At 31.5% G+C, this 18,674-nt stretch overlaps 1 protein-coding gene across 1 annotated transcript; it reads left to right on the forward strand.

Moving 5' to 3' along the window:
- The first annotated feature begins 4,369 nt into the window (after window positions 1-4,369).
- Window positions 4,370-14,307, forward strand: LOC143063728 (protein catecholamines up-like). Its single transcript, XM_076236064.1, has 3 exons — window positions 4,370-5,278; window positions 7,527-7,732; window positions 9,356-14,307. The coding sequence occupies exons 1-3, from the start codon at window positions 4,465-4,467 to the stop codon at window positions 9,605-9,607; spliced, it is 1,272 nt and encodes a 423-aa protein (XP_076092179.1). The 5' UTR covers window positions 4,370-4,464; the 3' UTR covers window positions 9,608-14,307.
- The last annotated feature ends 4,367 nt before the right edge of the window (window positions 14,308-18,674 follow it).

The following is an 18,674-nucleotide window of genomic DNA, read 5'->3' on the forward strand; positions in this document are numbered from 1 at the left end:
AAGCTAAAGATCCTAAAATAGTGTATGACTAGTCAAACACTTGTAGGAACTTAATTGATATTATAAATAGAAAACACATAAACTTATGTCATCATTATGTCCGTTTTTAATAAATCATGCCACTATTTAACCACCAATTTGGCGGTGGAAGAACATGTAGAAAGAATCAAATTTGAGCAACACGTGGCTTTTGAAAGATAGTGCCCTAAAACGTTTAGAGCTAAAAGTTGTGAAAACTAAACATGGAGAAAAAAAAACAAAGTGATGTGGAAACAATCTGTCAAAACCTTCTAAAGTCAACCGTACTTGAAGATTGAACCCTTGGAATAAAATACATATAAACTCGGTAATAAAATTGAGAAAGGAAATGGGGAATGTGTCAAGGTGACAACAACCCGACCATATAGAGCAGACAACAGCCGAAGGCCACCAATGTGTCTTCAATGCAGCGAGAAACTCCCGCACCCGTAGGCGTCCATCAGCCGGACCCATCTGAAAATCTATCAACACAAAAACATGCATGAAGTAATGTACAAGTATATAATTTTAGGCTCGAAGATATGGTTACAAAAACGTCAAGAGGGGGCTTCAAATGTATGGTGATGTAGTTTTTTTTTTGGGCCTCTTCATACTTTTAACTGCCTAAAACAATTGTAAAATTAACTGTTTAAAAAAGTAGACAAAATTGCTCTTACAAAATCTCCATTTGGGAGTTTTCATTGGGGAAATCCCACGCAAATAGAGACAGTTGGCAGGCATGGGTTAGTTAAGGGTTGAAAGAAATGGTTGGCAAAAAATCGTAGATTGTTGCAGATGCTGATGATAAAAAAAAAAAAAAAAAAAACACGTATTGTAACAATAGCCGTAGAAACTGAAAATTTGTGTTATTTGTGTTTACATGTAAGACTTTTATATACAAGTACAAGGGTCTTTTAATTTTTTGACGAACAATAACCTTACATGTTTCTTAAACGCCAATTACATTACTCGTGACTGCATTAAACCGCAATTGATGACGTGAAAGAGAAAAAACACCACGACTTGTATAAAATGCATACTCACATGTATAGCTCTTTCACCAAAAATAGTTCCAAATAAAGGCTGTTTTACTATATGCGTTAAAGAAAAAAAACTTCATCTTAAAAAATCAACGTCTTTACAGTTTGAAGTACTTACCAAAATATAAATAAAACTAGTTCTCATCTTGTATCATAATGTGAAAAGAAATATAATTAAGGTAATTAATTATGAAAACGTTATGTACATATTTAGACTTGAATGATAATGAAGTTTTGTCATTAAAATTTAGTTTTTGTTGATGTTTTCACTCAAGCATATAATTATATAATTAATTAAATTTAAATGAATAAACAATTTGTGGTTGTTCTGAATACAGACACGACAGCTATTTTATACAGTTACACGTTAAAGGTGAATCGAAATGGACAGTTGGTAGTTTTGAGCCATTTGAAATTTAAAAAATAGAAGTAGATAGCCCTTAGAAGAAAATGCGTAACATGGAGTTTTTATCTTTTTCCCTTTTCCAACCTTCTAACATTCTCATTGTAACTGACAAAATGCAACACTTATATAGAAAATAATAAAAGGTAATTTTTTTCTGAAAAATTATTTTTTTGACATCCATCATGTTTCTTTGACTCAGTCTGTATAGTTTACCCCATGTTTAGCCCTATGTAATGTACACACGAAGTCAGGCTAACAGCAGCCATCCCATCATAGGTTCATTCATAGATGTAATATCATGTGTACTACATCTATGGTTCATTCAACATATGCCAATATTTTGAAATTTATGGATAAAATTGTATGGAAAAAATGGCATCCTTTTCGTTGGCAAAGGTTGAATAATTTGTAACAGATTTTAAGTGTTGTAAAAGCATAAATTGATTAGTGGCTTATCAATTTACAACCAGTTTAAACTTAAGATTAAAGTGTACTCAAAGTACCATTATTTTGCATGTACTAGTCAAAATGTAGGTAACTATATGGGTTGAACATCTCTATTGCATAAAGGAATTAGTATTTGAATTAAATATAATAAAATAATGTAAATGATTTTATTCACATTAAATATCTTTCAGTTTCATTCTCATTAATAATATTATTAGCTACATAGTGTGCTAGTGACCTAATACGGTATATATGGGTTCAGTAAAATCCATATGGGGTGAGAGCGAACTCGCCCAATATGGAATTTACTGACCCCATATATACCTTCGCTCTCACCCTTATATGGAATTTACTGACCCCATATATACCGTATTACGTCACTAGCACACTATGTAACGAATTTATCTTACCGACTGTCTCAACGTGTAAAATTTAGACTAGTGACCTATCATGGGAAAGTGAGCAAGTTTTCAATACAGTTAGCATTAACATGGATAAGAAACCACTTCCTTTGATCCTACAAAAACAGATGCCAACAATGACAACTTGTTAGATTTATATGTATTTTATGAATTTATTTCTGATAAAAAATCTTAAAAGGTTTCAACAGACGTAGAAAGTGATGATAAAGTGAAATAAATTCAGAAAACACATTTAAATCTAACAAGTTGTCATTGTGGCATCATATTAATGCTAACTGTATTGAAGACTTGCTCATTTTGATAGGTCACTAGTCTAAATTTTATACGTTAAGATAGACGTCGTTAAGATAAATTCGTTACGTAGTGTGATATTGACGTAATACGGTATATATGGGGTCAGTAAATTCCATATGGGGTGGGAGCGAAAATACGCTCGAATCCCCATATGGAATTTACTGACCCCATATATACCGTATTAGGTCACTAGCACACTATGTAACTAATAATCCATGTTAATGCTAACTGTATTGAAAACTTGCTCACTTTGATAGGTCACTAGTCTAAATTTTACACGTTAAGACAGTCAGTAAGATAAATTCGTTACATAGTGTGCTAGTGACGTAATACGGTATATATGGGGTCAGTAAATTCCATATGGGGATTCGAGCTTCTCACCCCATATGGAATTTACTGACCCCATATATTATACCGTATTAGGTCACTAGCACACTATGTAACAAATAATATTTTGACAGATATAGATAAAAATACCTTATACTTGGGGCTAAAGCTTCCGATGACAATTTAATGAAAAACGGACCAACTTCATCAAGTCCAGTTGCTTTTGATGCTTCTAGTTTAGAAAGTGATTTCTTAGTTTCGTCTAGTTTAATAAACGGAATCGTAAATCTAACACCAGCGGGTATTTTATCGGCTTGAACATTATAATCATTTAATTTATTTGCTTGATATTATTTATCACCTATTGTTGTAAAGTGAGTGTTGAAATGATTAACCATATATTTTGCATATTATCGTACTATTTATTGTCAAAATTCATGGTAGATGGAATTTCATTTTGGGTTTTGGGTTTTAAATATTTGAGTAAAGCCCAAATTTCTTTAGGTTTTTTGTTTTTTCTATTGCTTGCTTGAGATGGGACTGTTTAGATGTTTCCATTAATTTAGTACGTTTGTTGCGCCAATAACGATTTTTTTTCCATTGCAATCCCTCTTGCTTTGATAATGGTTTCTTTTCTTTTGGGCGTCTTTTATCTCATCTGTAAGCTAATCTGGTTGGCTTATATGTTTAATTCCTTGAAGTTACTTTGACAGGAGCGTGCCTGTTAATAACTGACAGAAATAGTTTATACCACATGTCAGTGTAAAATCTATATTGATATCACCCACTATTAGCATTTCTAGTTCTAATTCGTTTGCCTTCTCGACTTCCTTTTCAAATTCCGTGACTAGGCCACGATTGTGGCATATCAGGAGGTCTGTAGATAAAACATATTAATAGGGATTTGGAGTTTTTGAAATAAATCTGAAGCCATATACTTTCATGAAAAGATTTTTTTTTTACAAAAATTTGTATTTGGTCTTGGAACAAATAGATCTTTATTATAGACAGATCGTAAGTTGTGGTGTTGAGATGCAGGATTCTAATTGCACAACAACAATATTTAGCATTGCTAAGTAATCAGGTGTTAGTCCATTTACAATTTTATACATTAGAATTGATTGTTGGTATTTTATTCTTTTGTTAAAAAATAGCCATTTTAAAGATAAAAACATGATAAAATTAGATGGAAAACGCACCAGAGAGGAAAACCGCACCGATTGGGACAATTTGTGCCAATAGACCTTAAGATTGAGGATTGAGATGGAATAGAAGTTATACGAACCCAATTTTTTTTTTTTTTTTTTTTTGCAGTCGTATAAAAATTAAAAGAAACATAAACATAGGAAGTTCCGATCGTATTTTAAAACTTAAATTGGAAACTGTTCCGGGATGAGAAGACATAATTTAGCAACAGTAAATTTTGCCGGCAAAGAGTTGCGTCCCTTCCAAAACAAAAAGCCACGTCTACTTTCGAACATACGAAAACAGATTTTTGAATGATTAGAAGATGAACAGGGCTAAAAGGAACCATCGCAGTTTATTTTCAATTGCTTTTGTTATTATTCTGTCTGCAATTTTACTGAGGTCTGGCATTAACGCACACAACGGCCACGGACATGCTCATTCCCATGATGAGCAAGATGAGCCCAATCCATCCTTTAAATATTCAAAGAAAGCAAACGTAGAGCATGATCACGGACATGCACATGATCATGGACATACACACAATCATGGACACGCACACGATCATGGACATACACATGACCATGCACACGATCATGGACACACACATGATGCACCTACAAAGTCATCCCAAAAATCAACAGGGTTGGTTCTTTGGTTACAGGCTTGTGGTGCCACAGCTCTAATCAGTGTTTCACCAATTGTAATTCTTTTGTTCATTCCATTAGAAAATGCATATGATGCTAAAAATCAAAATTTACTGAAAATTCTCCTCAGCTTTGCATCTGGTGGTCTTCTTGGTGATGCATTTTTACATCTAATTCCTCATGCAGTATCGCCCCATTCACATGGAGACAGTGACCACGCACACTCACATTCTCATGGGCATTCTCATGGAGAAGGAGGACATGAGCATGGTCACGATATGACAGTTGGATTATGGGTCCTTGCTGGAATCGTTGTTTTCCTGATGGTTGAAAAATTTGTGAGGTATGTAAAGGGAGGACATGCTCACAGCCATGCACCACCAAAGCCAGTCAAAAGCGAAAAGAAAGGTGAAGGTGACGAAGATGCAAAAGGAAAAGAAACTAAAGATTCAAAGAAGAAAATTGAAAAGACAGAAGAGAAACAAGTAACAGGTAGATTAATATCGAATTCCTATGTATGACATTTAAAAGTTAACGTTGCCCCAGTTGAATTATCGTTATCTCGTACAATTTCAAACTGATACCAATGGCAATGGTAACTCGTACCAATGGCATTGCTAACATTTACCACTGTAAATTCATTCAATACATCCATAACAAACTAGTATCAACTTATTAAAATGTATTCAAATTGTGTTAAAAGATGAATATCTCTAAATTTCATTATGTGTAGACATTATTTATATAACTACATGTATGTTGAAAGACATATTACTTCATTCATATGCTTAAAAAATCATTTATTGGCAATTTGTGCATTTTCCCTTCTTCATGAGGCTTAAATTAAAATATTGTTTGTTTGCCCTTTACCGACCGACCCTATAAATTCGTTTCACCAGAAAATCTTTTATTTGTATTTACCTGCAAGATTTTATTTTATTTTGTTTTTTCCTTCCTACCAAAAATCTTATATTTGTATTTCCCGCTCAAAACTTTTTTACCGGAATCCTCAGGTTTTCTCTTTACCGTATAAGGTCTAGTCCATTTGGTATCACGTGAGCGTTTGACATGAATACTTCCATTTAGAGTTTCAAAGCATTTGTTTGAAATCGATGTTGAACGCTTTGAAAACATGATATGACGTACGTTACTCTGTATCTTTATACTTGAAAAGCAGGGACGGTTCATTTACAAAAAAGTTCTTTTAATACAAAATTTTCAACGTGTGTACAAACTTTTTTGTAAACGGACGTTTTATGCTATGTAAGGATGGCCTTTTGTGATCTGTAGATCAGGATGATTATGTTAACGATGCCTTCGACCAGCATTGCTATATTATTTATATCTGACATGAACCAAAGGTGACAAGGAGAATATTTGGCAGTAAAATCGCCCAAGTTTTCCAAACAGATCATTTATAAATGCGATGTAGAATACGTGACAATTGAGTTCAAGTCTTGAAGCATTTTTATTGGAAACCCAGGCACACACAAAAATTTAAACACTCTAGGGACTTTTTCTACTAGTAATGTATGTCTGCCCGGACATATTTTACCAGGACAAAGTTATCTCTTACAGAAAACCTTTAAGTAGAGGTAAGCGTACAAGGTACGTAGTACAGAATATTAGTGCAAGTTAAACTGAACTCTCAAAGTTCCAGGCATATACATGTTGAAAATATGCGGCACAGCTCTATATTTTGATATTTGAAAACAAAATAGTTGTGCATATGAATTAACTTCACATTCTACATGATATTTTTTTTCAAAACTTCCTGGGACTATTATACTAATAGTCCCAGAAACTTATTAGCAAAAGCAAAACAGACAAAAATGACATTATGCAGATTTTGTATCTATAAAATAAAATATTGTACCTAACTGCCTACCCATGACAAAAAATATACCGAGCCAAATTATTTTGTTTGGGAAAAAAATAAAATATTTTACCTACATTGTACCTACCTACCCTGTTTCATAACATAGGGTCGGAAAAGGGCAAACAAACAATATTTTAATTTAGGCCTGATCTTCATGTCTAATATTTTTTATATGGCAGAAAATATTTTTTGCTTTCGTAATACATGTACATGTATAATGTTTTCGGCTTGGTCATCAGAAGACATATATTTACATGTAATTCCTGACAATAACTTTAGTTTAAGTGTATGAATCTCTATCATAGTCTATGATATTTTACAAGACGGTTCAATACCACTGAGACACTGAGGTGCAAAAGAATAGTTAGGATTGATTTTGGTGTTTATTGCACCAACTGTTTGGGAATTAGAGGCCAAAAAGGGGTAAAAATAATATTTTTTGTAGTTTCCGTACATTAACTTGCATTTTTTATTGTGTGTACACATAGTAAGTGTATGGATCTCTCTGAAATTGTACATACATGACATATACTATTGGTATCAGTTTCAATTTGGATTTGACATAGAACTTGTTAATTATTGGTAATATTAATTATGTGGAAAACAAAAGCGCTTGGAATGGTGTAGTTTTTAATCAACATCATGAACACCATCATGACCATATGCATAAAAGCCATTGTTCTACAAAATGTATATATTGATATATAAAGTTGAATTTTCTGATTCTTATTTTTTCCTTCATGCCGGCTAATTGGACCTCGTTGTTTTCATATAATAGAAAGTTGCTGTAACATTGAATTATAACTGCATATCTATTAGTTTTCAAATAATTGTTGTCTATATTTCATGTTTTTTTTTCAGAACCTGAAGACATAAAAGTTGCTGGTTATTTAAACCTTGCTGCAGATGCTGCTCACAATTTCACAGATGGTTTGGCCATAGGTGCTTCTTTTCTAGCTGGTAGAAATATAGGAATTATTACCACTATAACTATATTCTTACATGAGATACCACATGAAATTGGAGATTTCGCTATCTTAGTAAAGTCTGGGTGCACAAAGAGAAAGGTACAGTATATAAGTGTTATGGCTCCATATGTACATTTGTGAATTTCATAGAAATGCAGCTTGTTGTATTGTCTAAATGATAACATACATGTATACTGGTAAAATTCTATATATAAATTTTAGTTATAATTCAGCCAATCTTTTCATTCTTGAGTTCATTTTTAGGTACCTTTTGCTTTCTATTTTTGATTCTTTCCTTAGTATACCTATATTTGAACATTTCTGGCTTTTTATAATATACATAAAAAGCACTTTGCAGTAGCAAAATATGCTCTGCAACCACAACATACACGTTCATTCACATTTATCATAATACCATTAATTTTTAAATTGTACATCTCATGTCTTTTCTGGCAAAATGTTTTTAATTAATTATTAATTTAACTACAAAAGTACATCTAAACAATATCATATAAACTTTTGTCATATATTTGAATTACTTGTGAAAAAAAACCCCAAAAATGCTTTATCTTGTAAAAAGAAAATTTTTGAAGTGCCCATACCCATGATACATCTTAAGAACAGGCATAAAACATAACTAAGCTAGGTGTATTCTATCTTTTTATAATTTTTATGTATTTTGTATTATACATGTATATTGTAAAATACATGTAAGATACATTTAGTTTATGAAAATATTGTTTAATATATAAAGTTGTAAAGTTTAAATTTTGAAATTTTAGATTTTATTTTCCATTTTCTTGTGCTTAATTCTGATCTTTCTTGTAAAGATTTGATTGACTTGAGGAGAAATATGTATTTTCCATTTTGTTTTACTGAAATTGGCAAAATTGAAATCCGTGAACATTTAACACTTTAACGTGTGCAGTGTCTCAAATTTGTATGCAGGATAAACATGATAAAAAACTATACAAACTTCACCATGTGTCTATCTTGATTTTTTAAATTCTTTTTTTATTAGCATGATTAGTTTTATAGTTTGATAAGCATCTTTTTATTGAATAATTGAACTGCATACCTATAAGATGGTGCAGAAGATGAACTATCAATAAAAGGAGTTGTGGGGTACCAGTATGCATCAATGAGACAGCAACTCAACAACATAAAAAAAATCATAACTTCTAGTCAACAATACATGAAGACAAGTGTCTGTTCAAAGTGTCAAGCTTTACAAATTTTGATTGAATTTCAAAGAGACTAAGAAAGATTTTAGATCAACACCTAAAACCCTAAATAACTAAAAAAAATTACAACATAACTAATCAGGCTAATGATGACCACTGATGAAGTTCCTTACTGAGTTACTCGGGACAGGCACATTGACGTGATGGAATAAGTAGAACTGCATAAAAAAGATACATTGAAAATCAGTGTAGGAAACACGTTTATTTCTGTAAATCAATACAAAGAAAAAAGATGTGGTAAGATTGTCAATAAGACAACTCTCTACAGAAACCAAATAACATAGAGGTTAAAAACTATAGATCATTAACTAGCAGTACCCATACCTCATAGTATGTTAAAAATGAAAACATAAGTACAGTTTCATACTAAGAGACTATAGACTTAACTTGTGTTGTATAAAGATATTAAAATTTTGTTTAAATGTTTAATGTGAGAAAAAAATTCCTACAAGTTAAATTTTTTTTTTCTTTTTAACAGGCAATGTTGTTACAATTTAGTACAGCAATTGGTGCTATGATGGGTACAGTTTGTAGTCTTCTAGCTGAAGGAGGAGGTGATGCAGCTGTAGCATGGATCCTCCCATTCACAGCAGGAGGTTTTATATACATTGCAACAGTATCTGTCATTCCTGAATTGTTGGAAGATACCAAGCTAGGACAATCTATAAAAGAAATAGGAGCATTGTTAGTTGGTGTATATATGATGTATCTTATTGGACTTTATGAATAGATATTATATTAGATATGTTTAGGAATTTTAATTTCTTCTTTAGATATATTTTTTTTTAATTCGGTTTCATCTATTTTATATGTTTAAAAAGACTATTTTCACAGAACTTTGTGACAATTTTTGACTGCTCTACTATCATGACTATCCTTTTTATACAATATTAAAAGGTTATGAAAATTAAGCTTGCCTGGATTTATCTTGAATAAAGTATGAAAATTGAATAAAAAAACTACTTAATGTAGTAATAGGTTCAATACTAGTCACAATTATAGTTGTTTTGTAGCTTTAGTGTTTATTGTTTATGATAGCTTAGCTGTCAAGATATATATGTATATGTTAGACATTTTAATTTAACTAATGGTATGAGGATTACACTCTACATTCACCCTGTTTTTGTAATGTTTCTAATGTCCTGCATGTGCAAGACTTGAAGTGAGAAATTTATACAAGTAAACTAACATGCATTTTGTATGCATTTGGTGAAATATACATTGATGCATTCCCATTTCTATTCTCAATTTTATCTCTCTTTGTAGTCACCAGTTTGATTTATTGTATCTGATTTTGTTTAAGCGTCTAATTTTGGAAGGTTCGAAATGACAATTGTGTTTTAATTTGATAAATTATCAGTATTTAGAGATTAAATAACAACTATTCATGTATGGCAATCAGATTGAAGGATTCATTTACACATGTTTCACTGTATATTACTTTTATAAAAATTTTAATATTTTAAGAATAAAAAATCTTAATCTTACTATGCTTACAACAATTAATTTATGATTACTTATCATATCAGTACATGTATATGTAGTTTTGCAACATTAAATATTTGTTCCAAATATCTCAAATGATCTCAAGAAGTGATTCTGGATAAAAAGTGAACATCAAATGTGTGGCTTATGTTATAAATCATAATTGTTTCTATAAAAAGACATACTTTTCTACATTGGCTAGAGGTATAGGGGGAGGGTTGAGATCTCATAAACATGTTTAACCCCGCCGCATTTTTGCGCCTGTCCCATGTTTAACCCCGCGGCATTTTTGCGCCTGTCCCAAGTCAGGAGCCTCTGGCCTTTGTTAGTCTTGTATTATTTTAATTTTAGTTTCTTGTGTACAATTTGGAAATTAGTATGGCGTTCATTATCACTGAACTAGTATATATTTGTTTAGGGGCCAACTGATGGACGCATCCAGGTGCAGGAATTTCTCGCTGCATTGAAGACCTGTTGGTGACCTTCTGCTGTTGTTTTTTTCTATGGTGGGGTTGTTGTCTGTTTGACACATTCCCCATTTCCATTCTTAATTTTATAAACTTCCAAAAAGATTAATCTCCAAAATTATATATCTTCCTTCTCAGTATTCATACTATCAGAGTAAAAGTGTTATATTGTTTGCTATCAAATCTCCACAAAAATCAAAATGTCTGTATCTATTTTTCTTTCTTTACTTTTAACAATCATAATCAGTACTTCTATGTACAAACATAGGAATATATATATATATAATGTATTCTATTTTTCAAAGGAAGTTATATAGCCTATGTTTTCCCTGTGTTTTTATACCTTATAAAAATTGGTTGTTAGCGTTTGGTGCCATATGCTAAGATGACAGCTGTCTTTTGCTATTTCTGTTATTTTGTTTTTATATTAGTCAATTATAAATATTGCAATCATGTTTTTTTTCATGTCATTTTAAAATTTTCACAAGAGCAATTGACTATACTTAAACAAATTCTAATAGGAGATAAAGAAGCCATTCTTACAAATTCTAATAGGAGATAAAGAAGCCATTCTTACAAATTCTAATAGGAGATAAAGAAGCCATTCTTACAAATTCTAATAGGAGATAAAGAAGCCATTCTTACAAATTCTAATAGGAGATAAAGAAGCCATTCTTACAAATTCTAATAGAAGATTAAGAAGCCATTCTTACAACAAATGAACGTTCAGTGTTCTGTACAAATTAGTTGATGACTTCCTGAAATTTTATATCTATGTAATGCATCTTTACAATGTTAAACCATATTTATAACCTCCAGGTGCTGGATTTTTGCACTGTGTTGAAGACCCTTCGGCTGTTATTTAATCTTTGTTCAAGTTGTTGTCTCTTTGACATATTCCCTATTTTCATTCTGAATTTTACAAAAGACTTTCAACACAGTAATGAAATACATCTACTGAATTTATTAAAATTTCATGATTGTTATGGTCCAACTTACTTGCTTGAAATTGGAGAGAAAAGTTGAAAAAAAATTATGGAACTTTTATCATGCTCATTTTCTGAAAAAGGAGAATTCTTAACTGTTGCCTTTATAAAATGAAAATACATGTTTTTTTTAGAAAATGTCATTCCTCTGCCAAAAACATTCCAGTAGTTTTATTCTTTTACAGGTATTTTTGATTACTCTAACCCAATAATAACAAATCTAAGGTTAAGGTGGTACCTAACACTACAGGGAGATAACTCTGTAAAGTCAGCTAAACGTTTTAATTACATTGTGTTGTAAAAGAAATATTAAGCTTCTCAATGATCAAAATTGGTGTTTGTCAAATTGCTATATAACCAGTGTATTTTTTCTGACAAAAAACAATTAATTGGGCTCGTTTAATTTTGGCCCCGTACCTAACAATACAGGGAGATAACTCTGTAAAGTCAGCTAAATGTTTTAATTACATTGTGTTGTAAAAGAAATACTAAGCTTCTCAATGATCAAAATTGGTGTTTGTCAAATTGCTATATAACCAGTGTATTTTTTCTGACAAAACGGTTGGTTCAAAAAAAATTAAATTTTTAAATTTTTATTAAAGTCTCAAAGTAAATACTTTGACAAAATTTTATGAAATTAAACGAGCCAATTAATTTTAGTGAAAGTGTTGGGTACCACCTTAAGTTGAATTGTATGCTGTATGTAAACTTTATATTTTGAAACTGATTTCTGTGGATTTACTAATTTTTGTTTGTACCAAACTACCAATTTTCAACAGAATTATGGTCAAATAAAAGAACAGAAATAAAATACTCACAGACAATATTACTTGTCAAAAAATAATATTTCAAGAAAATGTATACACAACTGATTTCATTTGACAAGGAAGCATCTATTATGTTGTTAAAAAGTATATTTGTATTTAAATTTTGTATGTTCTGGATGCTTGTAATATGTATCGTACATTTTTTGTAATGTTTGTATAAATGGCAGTTAAAACAATGTTTGTAAGCATTTGTTCATTGATATACAGTGTAAAATAGATTTATAAAGCATTTATTTGAAACTTTTGTCCCGATCTGAGTTTTATAAAAACAGAAATTTAATATCTTACTTGTTGTAATTGGTTGATAAGATAACTCTTTCTGAGAATGCAGTTGATACCATGATGGAAAATCCATAAAAAATTATGATAAGTTAGTTTAACATCTTTTTTGAATTATAGATTTTAATTTATAAAAGAAAAACATATTTTCATGTCATCATAGAAGATATACAGTGTAAATGAGAGTACATTAAGCATCAATTTTGTCTTGGCAATTAAAATATGGTATTTGAGAAAAAAATGTACCACTTCCTGTTTTTCAGTAGCTGTAACTATTTGAAAATACCCTCAGTTTTCTTTTGGTATCTTTCGCCCCTCTTTTCCTATTCCCACTGTAACACATAATAAGAAACATGTTTGGAGGTAGTTCACGATCAGATCTTTTTGGTTGAAGTAGTTTTTGATAAAGTTGAAGTCCAGAAAACTTGAAACTTACATGTTCCATATTATATGATCTTTGTAATTTTATTGCCAACTTAGAGTTTTTACCCCATTTTCACGGTCCACTGAACATAGAAAATGATAGTGCGAAATGGGGCATCCATGTACTAGGGACACATTCTTGCCTTATTTTTTACCTCGACCGCAATATGAAGGGGTAATATAAGGTTATATATATTATATAAAATCTGGTTATCCATGTTTTCAGTAGTATGCATGATAAGCCAACATTATATATATTTTGATATGTGGATTAGTTGTGAGTAGAATTTGTAGTCAACACATATGTCACATGGCCTTGACCTCCGTTTTACATACTAGTGGTAATCAGTCAATTTGAGACTTGTTCATCAGTGCTAGACGTGTTTTATATTGAACAATAATTATGGGTACATGGATTAGATGTGAAGCATATGTGCCTGGGTGACATTTTTCTCCAGTGATTGTGTAAATTTTCAGGATAAGGTGTGTAAGAGCACTTGCAAACAAAATTGAATGAAAACTAAATATTTTCTATAGAATTATATACTTTTTGTTCATAGAACATGCTAACATTTTATATGGGTGAGTGATCAATAGTGCTCTATCCACAGTGTAGTAATTGAACCCATCTGACATTCTCAACCTCGTTATTTTTTTATTCATCAACGTAAAAGATCACTTTGTTGTTTTTGCTGCAGGCTTTCAGCAGTCTTAATTATGTATAGTAACAAGTATTACAGCCAATACTAAGGTGAATAGAAGTTTTAAAACCAAATTCAATTTTACAGTACCTGCAAGGTTTTCAAATGGTCTAACAGCTTTAAAAGCATGAACTATTAATTAAAAAATGTGTTTTTGTAAGAGAAATTAATGTGACTGTTTTATGAAAAGTTGTGTAATGTTTGTAAGAAGTAAAATGAGTGCTTGTCTAAATGATACAGAAATAAAAATTGGGAATGGCAAGTTATGGTGTTTTGTTTTATATTTTCAGCTGTTTAATGAAGAAATGCAGATGTTATTTTACATCAATTACATACATGTTTATTATTTTGAAAACCACTATGAATAGGGAAAACCTGACAAGGAAAAATGATAGGAATGATGAGATCTACATTTTGTCTATTCACATCAAAATGGTCAGACGACTTCTTTTAGTTTTATCCATATATGACAAATTTTATCATTTTTGTTAAATATGATCTTGAAACAATAGTAGATAAATGGAAACCTAAATAAGCAGAAAATGTTCAATAAGACGAGATCTAAACTTTTGAGTAAACGTGGCTGAAATTGTCCGACTACTTCTTAGAGTAATTGTCCTTTATGACGGTTTTTACTAAATAAAAAATATGTTTATACCTTATCAGAAAACATAGATTGCTATGAAATTATACCACAAGGTTCCATACCACAATAGGAAGGTGGGGGTTGATTTTAGGGAAATTATCCTAACTGTTTAGGATTGGGGGTTCAAAGTATTTTTCTCGTTTCAAGAAAATAACTTGCATACAAGTGTATAGATATCTATGAAATAGTACCACAAAGTTATATATCTCAAAAGGAATGTTATATTCGGTTAATGGAAGGACTGTCAGGTGTACATGTCCAACTGGCAGGTCTCATCTGACCTTGACCTCATTTTCATGGTTCAATGGTTATAGTTAAGTTTTTATGTTTTGGTCCATTTTTCTCATACTTTATGCAATATGTCTACTATATTTGCTGTATGGAATGATTGTAAGGTGTACATGTCTAGCAGGCATGTGTCATCTGACCTTGACCTCATTTTCAGGGTTCAGTGATCAAAGTTAAGTTTTTGAGTTTTGGTCTTTTTATCTAATACTATATGCCATAGGTCAACTATATTTGGTGTATGGAAATATTTTATGATCTATATGTCAGTCGTGCAGGTTTAATTTGACCGTGATTTTATTTTCACGGTTCATTGCACAGTGATAAGTTTTTGTGTTTTGGTCTATTTTTTCTTAAAATATAAGCTATAGGTCAACTTTATTTGTTGTTTGGAATCATTGTTAGCTGTACAATCTGCCTGGCATGGTTCATCTGACCTTGACCTCATTTTCATGGTTCATTGGTCATTGTTTAGTTACCTTGGTTAATGTTAAGTTTATGTGACAGTTGTAATAAAGCTTTATACTTAGGACTATCAACATGATATCAATGATTAGTGAAGAAGGCGAGACATTTCAGCATGTCCACTCTTATTCTTTAAATTTTTATTATAAAGCGATTTAAAAAAATACAAGTATAGGTATAAACAACCAAAACAGATATAAAACTGTAATTTTTGATGAAACACTGAAAATTTTTTGTTTAAAAAAAATGTTTATTTACATTACAAACAATGCGATTTTTTTGGGTTAAAATTAAGGCACATTTTCTCATTTCACAAAGAAATTCGTAGCTCAATTACCCGTATTTGTGAATTAAACTTTAGAATTGATCATTATGCAATGTTTAAACTGTTTGCAGTATTTATATATCGTCTAAAATATGAACTATTTAATAAAACATATGTACGTGCAAATACTCGTGAAATACCGGAAATCATCACATTACCGTCTTCGATTCAGTCTACAATATAGTTATACCTGAGTGCGCACATAAGCACTTAAGGATTATGTACCCTTGTGTTGATTCAATGCTAAACATAGGGAAATTTTATTCTGTAAACATTTAATTTTCACCCCTTTTTTCTCTAATCATTAAAAAATTAACCCCTTTTTTCTCTAATCTTCAAAAAATTAACCCCGTTATTCTCTATTCTTCATTTTTTTTTGCCCGTTATTCTCTAATCTTCATTTTTTAAGGGCATTATTCTTTAATCATTTAACCCCATCCAAACCCTCATAAACCTTAAGGTGGTACCCAACACTTTCACTAAAATTAATTTGGCTCGTTTAAATTTCATAAAATTTTGACAAAGTATATACTTTGTCCCTTTGACAAAAATATAAAAAATTCAAATAATTTGAACCAACCGTTTTTTTTTTCAGAAAAATTACACTGGTTATATAGCAGTTTGACAAATACTATTTTTGATCATTTAGAAGCTTAATATTCCCTTAACAACATAACGTAATTAAAACGTTTAGCTGATTTTACAGAGTTATCTCCCTGTAGTGTTAGGTACCACCTTAAACTTATCAATTTGCAACTGAAAACAAACATTAAATTGTCGAAAAAAACGAAATATTTATGAAAAAAAGACAAATTAAGGTTAAATTTTTGCTATCTCAAAAGGGTGCACTCTATCGAACTCAATAGAGGTGTGCCTGATTATATTTTGTGTTTTAACTATGTGGTGATTGGGTTAAGATTCAATCGACAAACATCGCTATGCATGAAGGTAAAATAGTTAGTTGGGGAATTTGTTCAGACATTATACTTTCTTAAGAACAAAATTATGTCGATTTGACATACCATCTGGTTACTATTTATTTGCTTTTCGTAATGCATACATTGTTCCTCATTTGATAGTGATTTTCTATTATGTTTCTTTCCTTCTTATTTCTATATATTGCTTCACTTTTTAATGAACTTACTCTTAAATCAGACGAAATCTAACAGCCGACAACTTTAAAACCTTGCTGATGTCACCTTAATATGTTGGTACTCTATTTGAGGCATTGAGTGTATACTGCAATGTAAGTGAGGGATCAAAAGTAAAATCTCAAAAATACTGAACTCAGAGGAAAATCTAATCGGAAAGTCCATAATCATATGGCAAAATCAAATGACAAAAAACATAAAAACGAATGGAAAAGAACTGTCATATTCCTGACTTGGTTCAATAAAAAGTTTCTGTAATTCTTGCATAGAAATGGTGGAACTTTTATTGTTACTTACAAGATCAACAAGGGAAGGTAATTGGGAACTTCATTTGGCATGTTTTAAAAAAATATGTTACCATGTTTTTTTTTTGCATATGACCGTCAAAACTATTCCCGGTACATGTCAGTCTATTTGCTTCATATGCATAATCTGATGCCCATGTATTTCTTTCATCTGGTATTTGTTGTGTTCAGAGAAGCTCTCGTGGATTTTCTAGATCTCCAGTTGACCAAACAATCGAGCAAACGTTGAACAGAGATACCAAAACAAGAGGTGGCATTGCTGGTGTCAGTTTGAATAAAGGTTCTGGTAAACGTTGGTTGTTAAATGCAGGACAGGAATGGTTAACATCCACACAAAATGAACTTGGGAAAACTCGAATGAATCGAAATTGGTTCAGACACTGCAAAGCTGGACAAATCCATTAGAAACAGCTGAGCAGTTATCTGGCTTGACCTCTGGTACTGTCTGTTACTGTTGCTTCTTCAGAATTAATCTACGACTTTCTAAACGCGTATGAAAAAGGAAAGTTGGCATCAGAAAATTTCATTACTGAACAGTTTAATCAAAAGTCAACCGATATCTTCAAAGCAATCAAAAGACAATCATTGCTCACGTTTTCAACAAAGGAAATAAAAGGTAAGCAGTTAATGGCTGGTAAGAACAACAAAAGATTGAAAGCAGATTGAAATATTTTTGGTCGCCATTGTCATAGTCCAGAAAAGGCAGTTGGATATGCGAGAGATACTCCAGTTTGAATAAGGTACTCTTCCGTGGATTCTTGCAAACATTGATGGTACACCTGTAAAGACCAACACATCTGTCCTGGTTGGTCTTTTAGAAAAGGGCGTTAAACAAATGCAAGCCAGTTCTGAGGAAAGCATGTTGATATTTGATGGCACGACAGTCATTCAATCCATTACAAGGATACCAAGTCTTTTTTTCTGGTTTGGCAATTGTTGTTTTAAAAACCCACCCTTTTAGTTTCAAAAGGAGCTCCCCGCATTGATTTTATCACTGATCAGTATCCCAAAAGATCCATAAACAAATAAGAACGGGATTGCAGGTACTTTGGAGGGCAAATCATTGCGATTATTTCTAGACCATCGCATTCGTGTCCTCGGCAATGGAAGATATTTTTATCAGTTGGTAGAAAAAAGTTTCTCTTGTTGAGATTTTTGTGTCGGAATGGAACAATCCTATAAATTTACACTAGAAGATATTAAATCATTTATATCACATGGAAGTATGTGCCACAAATTATATGTTGAAAATGAAATAGTGATAAGTGTAGAATGCACTGAGATTCTAAACAAACAGGAAAAAGCCGACACAAAAATGTTTCTTCATGCAAAACACGCAGCTGACAAAGGTAACGATTCCGTTGTTATAAAATCTTTTGACACTGATGTAAAAGTATTGGCCTGCTATTTTCATAATTGCATCTCATTCTGACAGGAACGTCTTCAAAATGC

The sequence above is a fragment of the Mytilus galloprovincialis genome, chromosome 2 (assembly GCF_965363235.1).
Source record: "Mytilus galloprovincialis chromosome 2, xbMytGall1.hap1.1, whole genome shotgun sequence".
Taxonomy (NCBI): Eukaryota; Metazoa; Mollusca; class Bivalvia; order Mytilida; family Mytilidae; genus Mytilus; species Mytilus galloprovincialis.